At 42.7% G+C, this 13,240-nt stretch overlaps 1 protein-coding gene across 3 annotated transcripts in view; it reads right to left on the reverse strand.

The window, feature by feature from the left end:
- Positions 1-13,240, reverse strand: part of abi1a (abl-interactor 1a) — a 39,703-nt gene that overhangs the window by 6,899 nt on the left and 19,564 nt on the right. For 2 of the 3 annotated variants that reach the window (XM_017031654.2, XM_008308146.3), the window contains exons 3-7: positions 11,270-11,446; positions 8,154-8,168; positions 7,318-7,421; positions 7,033-7,185; positions 3,484-3,584 (exon numbers count right to left, since the gene is read on the reverse strand). In XM_017031654.2, the coding sequence (XP_016887143.1) occupies positions 3,484-3,584; positions 7,033-7,185; positions 7,318-7,421; positions 8,154-8,168; positions 11,270-11,446 (550 nt within the window). Of the gene's footprint in view, positions 1-42; positions 264-2,239; positions 2,372-3,483; positions 3,585-7,032; positions 7,186-7,317; positions 7,422-8,153; positions 8,169-11,269; positions 11,447-13,240 lie in introns of all 3 variants that reach the window. The other variant, XM_025054615.1, reaches the window with a different exon arrangement.

Genomic DNA, 13,240 nt, shown 5'->3' on the forward strand with positions numbered 1-13,240 from the left:
GGAGTCCCCCCCTTTATGGGGGGCCTGCTGCTGCTGCTGCAGTTGTTGCTGCAGTTGTTGCTGCTGCTGCTGTTGCTGCTGTAGTTGCTGCTGCTGCTGCTGCAAGGAGAACTGGGAAGTGACCGATGGCGCCCGACGGTAGGTGCCCGTGGCCGAAACCATAGAGACAGAAGAGTTGGAGGGATTGTGCCGCGAAATCTGCCGTGAGATGGTTCCAAACTGGGACATTGGAGCGGGGCCCAGACCCGGCCCAGGGGCCACAGCTAGAAACACCCAAAGGCAGAGTAAGGACGAAAGAAGGAGCGGTGAGGGGAGAGGAGCCACAGAGAGGGCGGGGGACAATGACAGAGAGAGAGAGAGAGAGAGCGCAAATGGGAAAAGAGAGGAAGTTAGAGAAACATTAGCAAGAGCTGGAAGATGATGGGAGCTTTGAATTTCTGATCAGAGACCCAAACGTTCTTTCAATACACAATCAACAACCAATCAGACGGAGCCTGTGCACAGAGGGAGCAAGAGAGATTGATTATTAGTAATATTTTAAATTTCATGAAGGTAAAAATGAAAGGTTTCCCAGGGTTTGTGAAGCTGATGCATGAAGCAGCAAAAGAACAAAGTGGTATGACCCAGTGATGGACCCCATATTTTACTTGGCCTATATGTGATGTCCAGTTGGCCACATCTCGTATTTGACAGAGAGAGAGTCAATTATGGGTGTGGTTTGTTGCCCACATACCGAAGACCACATATGGGCCAATTAAACGGTGGTGTCCACAAAACAGAAAAGCAGAGCAGCAACACAACCAACTAATTCCACATAGTAATGATGCTTTGGCTCAAAGACCAGCCACACAGACGTTTAAAACATGTTAAACATCTGATATCGGGTGACCCACATCTGATGACCAGATTGTGGGTCCATTCTCCTTCATGGCCAGAAGATGGTGCGGCCCACATTCTGGACACCAGATGTGGCACATGAAAGACCCTTATTTTTATAGCTAGAAATTATTTTCCAACTTTGAAATGTCACAAAGATTTGAAGGTGAAGATAAAGTCAATCTTTGCGAGTATGTGTGAAAAATCTGTGGGAAGGAAGAGGTTAAAGAGCAGCCTGTTGAAGTATTTCCTGTTCATATTTCTAGATAACACTGTGTCTCAGGAGAGGCACCGTCCTCAGACAGGGACGGGGCGTGACAAGACAGACACAGGAGCTCCCAAAACACGACATATTCTCACAGGCAGTACAGTACAGTACATCTACTGTGGGTGAAACAGCTGCCGCGTTCGACCTGATCAACCTGTGAAAGAATTAAAATTTAATTGTCCTTAATCAAACACAACCATCACCGTTAATTAATATGACGAGGAAATTAAAGCTGCATTAGGTCAAACATTTGTTAACACACCTGAGCTTTCAGGACTCCACAGCATCACACTGTCACATTAATGTGTCAGCTTTTAAATTATTAAATGATCTGCATGAAAAATTAATTAAAACCTATTTCATAAATGATGATGATGATTTAGAATGAATTGACAAGGAATATTTTCAGCCGACGCAGCTTTAACTTCTAGTCAGGGAGCAGAAAAAAAAGGGAAATTATTAATACTGTACCTGTGCTAAAGAAGTCTCAAAGCCACAAAAAAAAAAAAAAAAATCAGGATGAAATATTTAAAAAGAATGACAGCTGCAGCATCACTTTAGTTTTTATGTTTTTTAGGGGATTTAAAAGCAGCTTTCTGGGAATAGATTTCAAAGATGTTGGAAAAATTCTGATAATCGAATTAAAACATTTGAAAAACGTATTTAACGGAAACAGCACTCACAAACAAACAAAACAATAGACACCACTGACTGTTAAGGTCAGAAGTTCCACAGTGACAACGAGGGCACATTTAAAAAAAGCCTAGAGGAAGTAAGAAGGCTGTGGTCCAAAGTTTCACACTGTTGTTTGTGTCACATCTCCTTTTTTCTTTATTTTTATTAGCCAATAACAAAATGCTGATGATGCAGGAGTTAAGAGACTTCTGTGTCAAAAATATAGATACAGATTTGAAATGTAGATCTGAACCACCACCACCACCACCACCACCAAGGTTAGAGCGACACAGTCGATCACCGTCCTGTGTCCCTCCAGTCAGAAGAGTGTACGGTGTTTGTTTACACCACAGAACCTCAACCAGAGAGGACACGAAAGGACGGGTAGCCTCCAAGTTTTGGACTTTGGAGGAGTCTCACCTATGGGTGGTGGGGGTGGAGGTGGAGTTGGCGGAGGACCTCCTGGGGGACCAAAGCCGGGCATGGGAGGAGCGGGTGGAGGTAAAGGAGGGGGTGGAGGGGGGACTCCCGGGGGAGCCAACATGGGTGGAGCTGGAGGGCAGTGTGTGTTTGGATTAGTTTAATAAAGAAGAACAACGTCAGACGGTTCTGACACACTTACATAACATCACTTCGCTTCAGAAGCCTTCAGGGCTGCTCGAGCGTTTTCACTCACTCACACACACACACACACAGCACTCCTCACTGGTATGAAACATGTTTCCATGGCAACCAGATTCTAAGGGAAATATGTGGTTAGTCATGCCTTACTGGCCCTTTGCCAGAACTGTCCCTCCAAATGAAACCAACAAACAAACAAAAACAAAAACCCTCTGGTTTGTGTTTCCACCGTTCATTTCCCTGGTGTGTATATAGTGTAATGCAGTATTATGGGATGCTCATGGGTGATGCTACAGAATGTGGGTGTGACCGTTTCACCGTAGAGCAGCAGGCGTTACCACAGCGTGGCCTATTTACACAGTTGGGTAGAGAAGCTGCTGTGTTTAAAACACAATGGGCCTCCGGTCTAATCCCTGTCTGGTAAACATAAGCCTAATGTAGCCCAGCTCCAGGGTCTGAAAATAGATGGTTTTATTGACACGTCTCTAACCAGGAGTTCTCAAACTGAGGTGAACACTGTCCTTTTAATGGAGGGCCACATCACTGTGTGTATGTTCAATACAAAAAAAACCCCAAAAACTTTGAAATGATGTTTTTAAATATTTTAAACTAATTTTAAATACTAAAATTCAAATCTATTTTTAAATAACTTCTGTGTCCTGCGTTGGCCCTGTGAAAAAAATGACAGAACACCATAGGGGAGTGTATTTTTTTTTCCTTTTAAACTCAGACCTGTTGTGTGTTTCAGTACAAAAGCTAAACACGTCGACGTGACTCAATTATGTGCAGTGAGCCGACAGCTCAGCCCTGTGTTGACACAGCTGCCAGTTGTCAGTTGAGTTAATTCTCAGGTCAAATAGAAAAAAAAAAAATTAGTTTTCTGTCCCCGAAATTGAACAGTTATACTTTGTTTTGAAAACACACACTTCATTTTCTAATGTGTTTCAGCAGCCGTGAAAGACAGTTGACTGAGTACAGTCGTCCTAGTAGTTTTATTAAAACCCTGTGTGGCTGCAGTTGGCTGTGCAGTTATCAGTGCTCACCTGGTCCAGATGGAGGAATGGAGGGAGTAGGCACCGCGATAGGAATGCCAATTCCACTGCTGCCGCTGTTCTCCCTGCTGCTGCTCCCCCCGCTGCTGCCGCTGTAGACAGAGAAAAAAGAAGACGACGACTTTGGTTTATTTAGGGCAAACTGCTTCGACTGCAGACAGGTAGAGACACAGAGCATGCATCAAGGCTCAGCCGATAACGATGCATTTACTGCTCTATTTACCCCGGTGAAACCACAGGAGCCACCATTTTCTTTGACTTCTAACGACCGATGGTTCAGCTCAGTCGATAGTAAGCTGAGATGTCAGGCACCGTGGTAAAGATTTGGGTCAGAATAAATTAGAAATAGAATGAACAGGAAGTCATTTGGTCGATTTTGATAAATAATGATGTTTAAACAGAAAATAGTTTCAGAAAATTCAGTTTTCCAGCTGTCATTTTCACTGTATAAATCTTTTGGTTTGGTCAGTTTTTTTTTATAATGATAACAATCTTAATTCTGTTAGTATGGAGAAGTTGAAGGAGGAAACAAACAAATGTCTTGTTTGTAGGAGACTTGTCACCCTGACCCTGGGGCATTTAGAGCATTAGCTGTGCCAAACCACCCCTGCCCTTCCTCCCTCCCCCCTTCTCCGGCTGTCCTTGATCCTCTCGTGTTCCCCGGACCCTTTGCGCTCCACCCCGGTCTTTTTTCTACTCCTTTCATCCCTGGTTTTCCACTGATCCTCCTCCTTACTCCTCACCCCTGACTGCACCTTCACCTCCTCTTCTGTAAAGTGAATCCCACTTCTCCTGCCAAACACCAACACTCCCATCTCCTCCATTTCCACTCATATCGTCTATCTTTTCACCCCCTCCCCCTTTTTTCCCCCCATCATCCCTTTCTTCTCTCAGATCCATGTCAGTCCAAGCCCTGAGGCGGTGCAGACATAAATACTGCAGGATGTTGGTAATGGTGGGGGTACAGAGTCTGTGGGTGTAAAAGCTAAACACCAGAGTTCTAACGTCTACATCCACCCTCTCCGCCTGCTCTCAGTTCATCTAGTCTAATCCTCTTATAACTTTGCTTTGTTGGAAATGTTCACTGAATAAAAAATTAGCACCAGCTCTCCCGGCCCTGCTCTGCTTACATCATTCAGCCCCCTACTCAGAGAGGGGAGGTGGTGAGGAGTTTATAAATCAAGCCGGTCTGTCACACACAGGTAGGCTCAGAGACAGAAACAGTCCCAGCTCACATGTTCACGGCTGAGCCACAAAGTAAACTCTCAGTCAAATGGAAACAAAGTGCACTTCAACGTCGGTGCTGCAGAAATATTTTGACTCCACAAAAGTAGGAAGAATAAACTTCCCTCACAGCTTAGAGAGCCATCCAAGATGTAAAGGATTGGAATCTTCTTTCACTTAAAGACGAAGTCACAGCTCAGGTCATAAAAACAACAGAGGACGAAGGTGAGACCTGCTGTAGTCTAACAAAATAATTTAATGTAATGAGACGAGTCCTCAGACCGAAAAAAAAAAGAAATTAAAAACTATTTATGTATTATTATATCCATGTTTTAAAGTAATACTAAACAACATCCCTAAAAATAAGAGTAATTACAATTCTGGAGGAAACTGGTCACTCCAGACTGGTGTCTGAACGTTTGAGGCGTTCTTCCAAACCCAGGAATTCTATTTTGGTCCATTTCTGGATCTTTATTTCAGCAGCCAAATAGCTATGTACCTTTTATATACAAACACTCGGAGTATCCAAAGTAAACCCACAGAGACATAAAAAAAAACAAAAAACTACGCTTTATGTCAAAAATACAGTGTATATTTTTGGTGCGGATGATGGAGAACGAGAAACAAACCTCAAACAAACCTTTATAGAACAGATTTTATTACCAGGCCTCTGCAGCGAGCAGCAAAAAATAAATAAAACGAATGATACCTGCGTGTGACAGACGATAACAGTGGGGACACAGAGATGCCATCAGCTTATTGAATTTAGGGCTCTGTTGAGTTTGGCAGTGAGGGATGAGCTGAATAAGCAGGGCCAAGTGTATAATCAAATAGTGATGCCACAGCAGTATCAGCAGGGGCAGCAGGTCTGTCTCTGACTCTGCTGCACGGTCTTTAAACCACTGATGAGAAGCAGCGATGCCACAAACTTGTCTGATTGTTCTGTCGCTGCTCCACAAAATCACTGACCACAGAGAAACAACACCAATCTGGGTTTTCATTTCAGAAGCGAGTACCGAGAGCTGACGGAACAGCTTTATATAAACAAAAAGACGCAGTCATATTTATGAGCATTAGAGTCGGTGTAAGAAGCTCTTTAGCTAATGAGGCAACTTCACTCAGTCGTAAGTCGCGTCTGTTGGAAGCAGTCACAGATTTTTTCTATGGTGGGGATTTTGAGGAAACGAGCCATGAGTGAGATGTCTGAGGGCTGGAGCGTTGCAGGTGTTGTGAGTGACGTCTGAGGGCTGGAGCGTTGCAGGTGTTTGATGTCATTTTTAGTGCAGCCCTGGAGTGAAAACAGTGTGAACGTGCGCTAAGCTGCCAAACTCAGAGAAGAGATTAGAACTTACCGAGGTGATGGCAAAAAAAAAAAGAATTTCACTCATATTCTAGCTGATACGGGAAGGAAAAGTAGGTGTGGAGTTTATCTTTGTGTAGATTTCACAGCTTGGCAGAATTATTATCTCCAGTGTGACCGTGTCAGCAGAGGGCAACGGTGTTGACTGACTTTAATTAAGGCAAACACTGACTGCATATCAAGTGCATGAAACCAAGACCATTTTCTCTGGGTTCTCAGATCCCTAAACTTGAAATTCTATTCTAAAAATATTGTAAAAAACTAGTTTTACTCAATGAAATGCTTCTACTTTTGAACCATGTTCACCATTATTGTCTTTCAGTTCAGACGTTCCACCTTGTAGCCAGCAAACGTAGTTCTGATTGGCTCTCACCCTGGAATCTGTCGCTGACAGATTATTTTTCCGCCTCATTGTTATCAGCCGACTGACGCATAAATAAATTATGCCATCATCATTTTCTCATTAAAAAGGAAGGTCATTGATATATGAGTATAGAGCAACAAATTCAACAACCCAGTATGTGATACACATCAATACAGGCAGTAAAGACTTTAGCAGTTGCTCATAATTTAGCTAACACAGGGGGAAAAGAAAAGTCCTGGTTCTGCTTTGATCGCTCTTTGTTTTTACAGAGGTACAGCACGATCACAGGAACGTTCCCTTCTCTGTGGTTTTAATTATTAGACTAATGCAGTCCTCAGTTGGATGACACAGCAGTTCTGTGATCACTGATGTTACTTTTTTTTTTATATATATATATATTTTACCTGCTCACCCCGAGCATCTTCGCCCTCTGTGGCAACACTGCAGTGATCTCATTAAAATTAATGAGGTGCCGGAGTCTCTTCAACTTCAAGCTGAGCATAGTTTAGCAGCCGATTTACAGACACCATAAAGTCCTACCTACTGTAGCTCTAGTGCAAAATGTGTGAATGCCTCTTCTAACTGCATTTACCTGTGTGTGCGTTGCCTTTGGTTGAGCGACGCTGTACGTCCGGGGCTGTTGTGCTGCCCGTGATGGCTGCCTAATCGGGCGGGGCTGGTCATGTAGTCATTGGGCACTGTGGGCGGCTTCACCGGCTCCAGGGTCTTATAGGAAGTGTTGCGTCTGCAGCGGGTACAAGAATAGGACATTTTAAAGTCAATCACCCACTGTTTTTACCCCATATTTATTCCGTTAACCGTCGAGTGCCTTCTCCATTAAGTGTCCGTGTCATGCTGATGTAATGTGGATTCTTACCCAAGGGTACCACGCCCTGACATCGGAGGGCTGGGTGGCTTCTGTGTTGGTGGATTGGTCCTCGATAATGTTCCTCCTCTGATTGACTGATTGTTTCCATGTTGCTGTGGTTGAGGAGAGTTAAGAGGAAATCCTTAGTCGAAACAGACAAATGGCTTCATACACTCATCAGCACAACAACTATTAACAGAACATAATGGGAATCTGATCTTATAGGCTGCCCAGATGAAGAAACTTCTACAGCTGACGGTGCGTTTCAGAGTTATGCAACGTCACCGCGGCTCGTGGTTGGTTCAGTTACACACGGTGTTGTCGTTTGTCTGGAATTTCTTGCAAAACACCTGTTGTTGCTTTTTTTTTATAAGCTGCACCATGACAAAAAAATATCAAAATTGTAAAGGTATTCATTTTTCTTCCTGCTTTATGTTTTTCACAGGTATTCTGAGCATTTTTCTTCCTGCTTTATGTTTTTCATGACCAAAAACAACAATGTTGTGTATTCAAATTAATAGATTTCTCTTTTGTGGTTTCAGGAATTCAAACAATCTCAATATTGTGAATCTACACACATGCTGTATAGTCGAATGTCTGGGAAGCCTACAGAGACTAAAAATAAACTAGTGAACAGTTAGGGAGGAACACATGACACATGACATGTACAGTAGAGTTAAACTGACAACAACAGAGTGTGTGTTCTAGGCTGGAAACAGGGACTACAAGTCAGTTAATGGGAAATAACATGGAAAGTGGCAACAGTGATCAGATGTACGAGGGTTTTCTGGATTCTATCCATAATACATTGCAGCATAATGGGTCATGTGATAAACCGGACTTACCTTGGCTTTTAACCACTTATGTGAGCACAAAGAAGGCAGGAGAAAAAGGAGACAGAGAGAAGAGGGCATGTCAAAACTGGGCTTTGTCTGAATGGATCAGCAGAGGTCAAGGTACAAAGATTTCTCGTTGTATTTACACCGAGTAAACACCAGGGACGGGGCAGGTCAGCAGCTGCAAGTCGCACATGCAGGAGAAATACCATGGTCTCTGACTGCTGCTGCAACCACACCCAGATACACAGTGAGACTGTGCTGATCTGAGGGCAACTGTGCATAACAAACCCCCCCGCCCTCCCAAAAAAACAGGTTTCATCTAAACAAGAAGCCTAAAACCAACTGCCACTAGGATATTAAGGTGGTTTCACTCATGAAATAAACACTGTTTGTTTTAGAGAACCCGTTTGTGTATTTTAATTTGGACACAGAGCCATGTTTTTTTTAAATTATCTTAGTAGCGGTACGATTGGATCTCAAAGAGAATCCAAAGCCAGCGTAGTGGGGGTGGGACAGGGGGGGTTATCTACAGCTTGACAACTGCAGAGTCAAGTGGCTCATCAATAATGCAGCATCCCCCAATGGCTTTTTGCACAAAAAGCATTGTAGCATCGCCAGAGTAGGAGAACAACAGAGAAAAATTAAAACCAAAACGAAGACGAAGACATTCAGCACAAAATTCCCCGTCCCCCCGTCCCCGAAAAAAAACCCTTTGCTATAACTCTAGATGAAACACTTCATGGTCAGATGTCAGGTTTAGCAATGACAGATAAGATTGACGTCCATATCTAGGTCACACTGAAAACACCGAGGCCCTAATGCGGCCCTGCTTTATCTTCCTGGCAAACGTCGTATCTCTGCCGTCTCTCCTGTTGTGCTCCGGAGATCAGACCGTCAGCGTGGAGATAATTTAGTAACATCCACTTTGAATTATAGACAGACGAGTCAGTAATGAGTCCAAAAAGGCTGAGCAGGCGGAGACGGGACGGTGAGGAAATCCACAGCACTGCAGTCTAATGGAGTCATTAAATAACGCTAACAGTGACTAGCTGTTCTATCAGGTGACACGCTGTAGACTGGGCGGAGTGAAGGTTCACATTTTAAATACCACTGCAAGCACAACTTTGCAATCTTTTTTTTTTCCCCATCCTGGCTTCAAAGTCAATTCTGACACTGACACTTTAATGAAAATTCAAGCAGTGCAACAATCTGACATCATCGTCCCTGGACTCCTGAAAGTCCTGGCAACTAGATGAATCATCAGATGGCAGACAGAATAAATCACATCTTTCACTTTGATGCTAAGAAAAAAAAAAAGATTACATAACCATCAGGATGCCCCGATTCACTGGCATAAACCTTTGGAGAACATTCATATTATCTACTGAATCCATTTTTAATTCCTTATTTCACCTCCTTTCTCTCTGATCTGAGAACAGCCCGTGTTTAATAATGTATGTGGGAGCTACATGCTGCTTCGCTCCAGTTTGGTGTTTAACTAAACAAACAATGGTGTGAAACCCACTCAGCCTGCAGGCTAACAGTGGGCTTTTCCACTGGACAAGATTTAAACTCCCATTAAAGTATTGATTCAGTCGGTCGGTAAGTAAATCGTGCCGATACATGTTCCATACAAGCCGGGGGGGAGGGGAGAATCCACTATGGCTGTGGAAGGACTGCGTATGAATGAATATGGTGCATTGATGCCAAGTATTGATTGGCTCTTTGGGTTGTGACACGCATTGGTGATGAGTTTAGATTAACGATGAGCAGCAGAGGCCGTGACTGTTGCTGTTGTTTGTCACATCCACTAATGTAAATGTAGCACATCTTCACACAGGAAGTAATCCACTGAGATTTGTGCCATAATTCATATTGAGCGGTGAGATAATGTTTCACACTCATTAATAATTTGTACCGTCACCCTGTGTTAGACGGATAGACTCGAACACAAGACTGGGCAAATGAACCTAATAAAAAGGTTGTGCAAGAAATGTGAAATGTATGAAGAAGAAATAAGAGCAAAATAAAATGAATCGTTAATATTTTTTTAAAAACGATAAAGTACTGTCTATACAGTACAGTACTACTGTCAATACAGTATCGATAAAATATTGTACAATGTCAATACAGTATCGATAAAATATTGTGATATTTCAGTGTATCAATAGTTTCTCACACCCCTAATATTTATCTGCAGTGCCTTGACATTTCTCACAGACGAATGACATTTGAAGTGTTCCCATAGGCAAAGACCTCATAATATTCCTGCTTGGTTATGTCAATATTATAACTCCGACTCAAAAGTACTACATTAGAATATTTCTGTGTGAAACCACCGGAGGGAAACTAGAAAAAAAAATTCAAATTGCATTTTCAAAATGAAAGTCAATACTTTACATTAGTCACAGCATTTCCCCCTAATGGAGCAGGCTAACATGCTAACATTTGATTACACAGTGGACCAATGGTTTTTATCCTGCCTTATCAATGGCTGTAACACTTCTAGACAGTAATAGCAGGCCTCTAATCCAATCTGTTTGACAGCTGCAATTGATTGGCTGATTGATGGAGCGGACGGAGTTCCAGGGAGAGGATGGCACAAAATGCCTGTAGCCATCAGGAAATGATGTCATTACTACCACTGTCAGGACGAACCAGTGACCTCTAAAGTTAGCCCCAGTGGCAGGGAAGGAGGGGGAGATGTTGCCCTTGGATCATAAAAATTTAGAAAGCTAAAAAAAAAAAAAAAAAAGAACCCAGCTTTTAATGTTTTAATGGTGTACCAGATTAGTTCCTCCATGTCGGTTTATGGAAACTCGAGAACAAGAGTGGCGAACATGGCCTGAGTGCTCTAAAAAAAAAAAAAAAAAAAAAAAGGCCTAACATCTTTACAACACTCCAAGAATAGACATTCTCTGAGAGTTGCATGATGTAATCTCTTTTTTAGCTCCTCTCCTCCCACCAACCTACGCTGAAACATATTCCTGGAGGATAAGAAAAAACAAGAGTTTCTAAAGATAAGAGAAGGAAGTTCAAGCAGAAAAACAAGTTAAGATGGAAAATAAAAAGAACAAAAAAGAGGAAGCCAAAATAAAAAAAAAAAATAAAAAAAATCTTACCTTGACACCCCCACCCACATCGTCCAACACAGTGTAGTCAATGGGCTTCCTGATGTACCTGACAGGTCGCTCCATATTGGCCGGTGCTATAATCTTATGGGTCCTCGCCGTGTTCTTGTTCGTGGTCAGGATCCCGATCTCCCTCCTGGCCACCTTCTCTTTGTGGATGTCCACAGTCTGTAAATGACAGTGACAGGCAGATGAGGATGTGTGGGGGTGGGTGGGATTGATCCCACACCGGACACACAATGATGCCCAGACCTCTGGGACCTAATGAACTTGTACTGCAGCAGCTGTAATTGAATCACCGTGCTTGTCCTTTTCATCGCTGTGGTCCTAATCTTTTTACAGCAGATGGAGCAAACCACTAAAAATTGATTGTGGTTAAAACCCAGATCTGATCACTTTAATGACCAGGGAAGGCTCATGTGAATACTTCAGAAATCTGACACCGGTTTGATGTTAATAACTTCACCAGTTCGTCAAATTTGATAAACAGGAGGAAAAATGACAAATACTTGTGAGTGTTAATGTTAGGAACAATAATTTAGGACAAAGCTGATGACTGCATACATAGACAATATACACAATATACAACTGTATTTGATGAACTAAGTTACACTTATGAATTGCCAAAACCACAGATTTTAGATTCTTTTGACCTTTCTATAAGTGTACCAAACTTTTTTGCGAACCATTTGTTCTATTCTATTTATAGTTGTCATGAGCACAGGGGACTCGTTATCAAATGATATTAATTAATATTAATATCCAGCTAGTGTATAAAACCTGGCTGCTCTGTGAATTACTCCATGACCATGATAGATGTTTCCTGTTTTCAGTAGCAGACAAATTGCTTCAACGTTATCTTTGATCATATTCTAAGGTTTCCTAGTTACTGAGTTCCCATGGCTCCTGCACGTATTGATCTCAGCCGTCATAATTAAAAAATGTGCAAAACCATCTCATTTACGTCCCCAGCTCCGCTTTCGTCTCTCCCACTGACCTAAGACAAACCGTGGACCAGCTGCCCTTCCACGAAGAGATAAAAGGCTGCAATGTCTGCGGAGGGCAGAGCAGTCAAACGATGAGTCTCTCACAGGGAGAAAAAAAAAACCCAGCAATCAGCGCCAACAGAGGATTCTTTTTATTTTACAGGCATCTGGGGCCGAGGGCTGACTGAGGGCTAGAATGCCACCGTCTACGGAGACTTGCGGAATCTCTCATACGCGAGACCAAGGACGCCAACATCGTTCAAGCCCCAGCCAATTTTCTTGGGCAAAATTAAATATAATTTAAACTGAGGAATACTAGTCAAAAATAGACTGCTCTTACTGCGTGAGACTGATGCAAAGCACATTCTAACAGTACACAAGAGGTTTGAAAGAGAGCGTGTTGTTCAAGTAAACGAGAGGAATTAATATTTCATAAGAGACAAAGCTGTTCACACACACACTTTAATTACATCCATGGAGAATTCTCTTACAAAAAGCAAACATCAAATTGCTACAAAGGCCTGTTGTTGCTTTTTGAATTAGGAAGGCTGTCACAGGGTTGACTAGCGCCACCTAGTTACCTAAGCTGGGTTGGGAAGATTGCAAAGAGGACAAAACAACCCAGAAAGATGAACAAAACACAAAAACAAATGTGATATTTGAATCTTCCGTGTACAAAATGTCTGCCGAGAAATGGTCTAAGTGCAACTGCCTGGCTGTCACAGTCGAGCTCCCTCCCCATGCGTGACCTCTGGAGACTAGATATGGGGGCCAGAGTTTGGGCAACTTTTGGCTGAATTAGCTTGAGCTAATAAAACCCCCCTCTCAAACCACAGAGCGATCGTTTCTCATCTTACAAACGTTTTTGAATCATGACAAACTGGAAAGCAGATGAGTGCAAACAAATCTTAACCTCAGCCGCTTGCATTTGCAGGGGGAGTGATGGTGGGGTGCAAAAAATGTGTGAACCTGTTGG

The sequence above is a fragment of the Cynoglossus semilaevis genome, chromosome 3, assembly GCF_000523025.1.
Source record: "Cynoglossus semilaevis isolate Cse_v1.0 chromosome 3, Cse_v1.0, whole genome shotgun sequence".
Lineage (NCBI taxonomy): Eukaryota > Metazoa > Chordata > Actinopteri > Pleuronectiformes > Cynoglossidae > Cynoglossus > Cynoglossus semilaevis.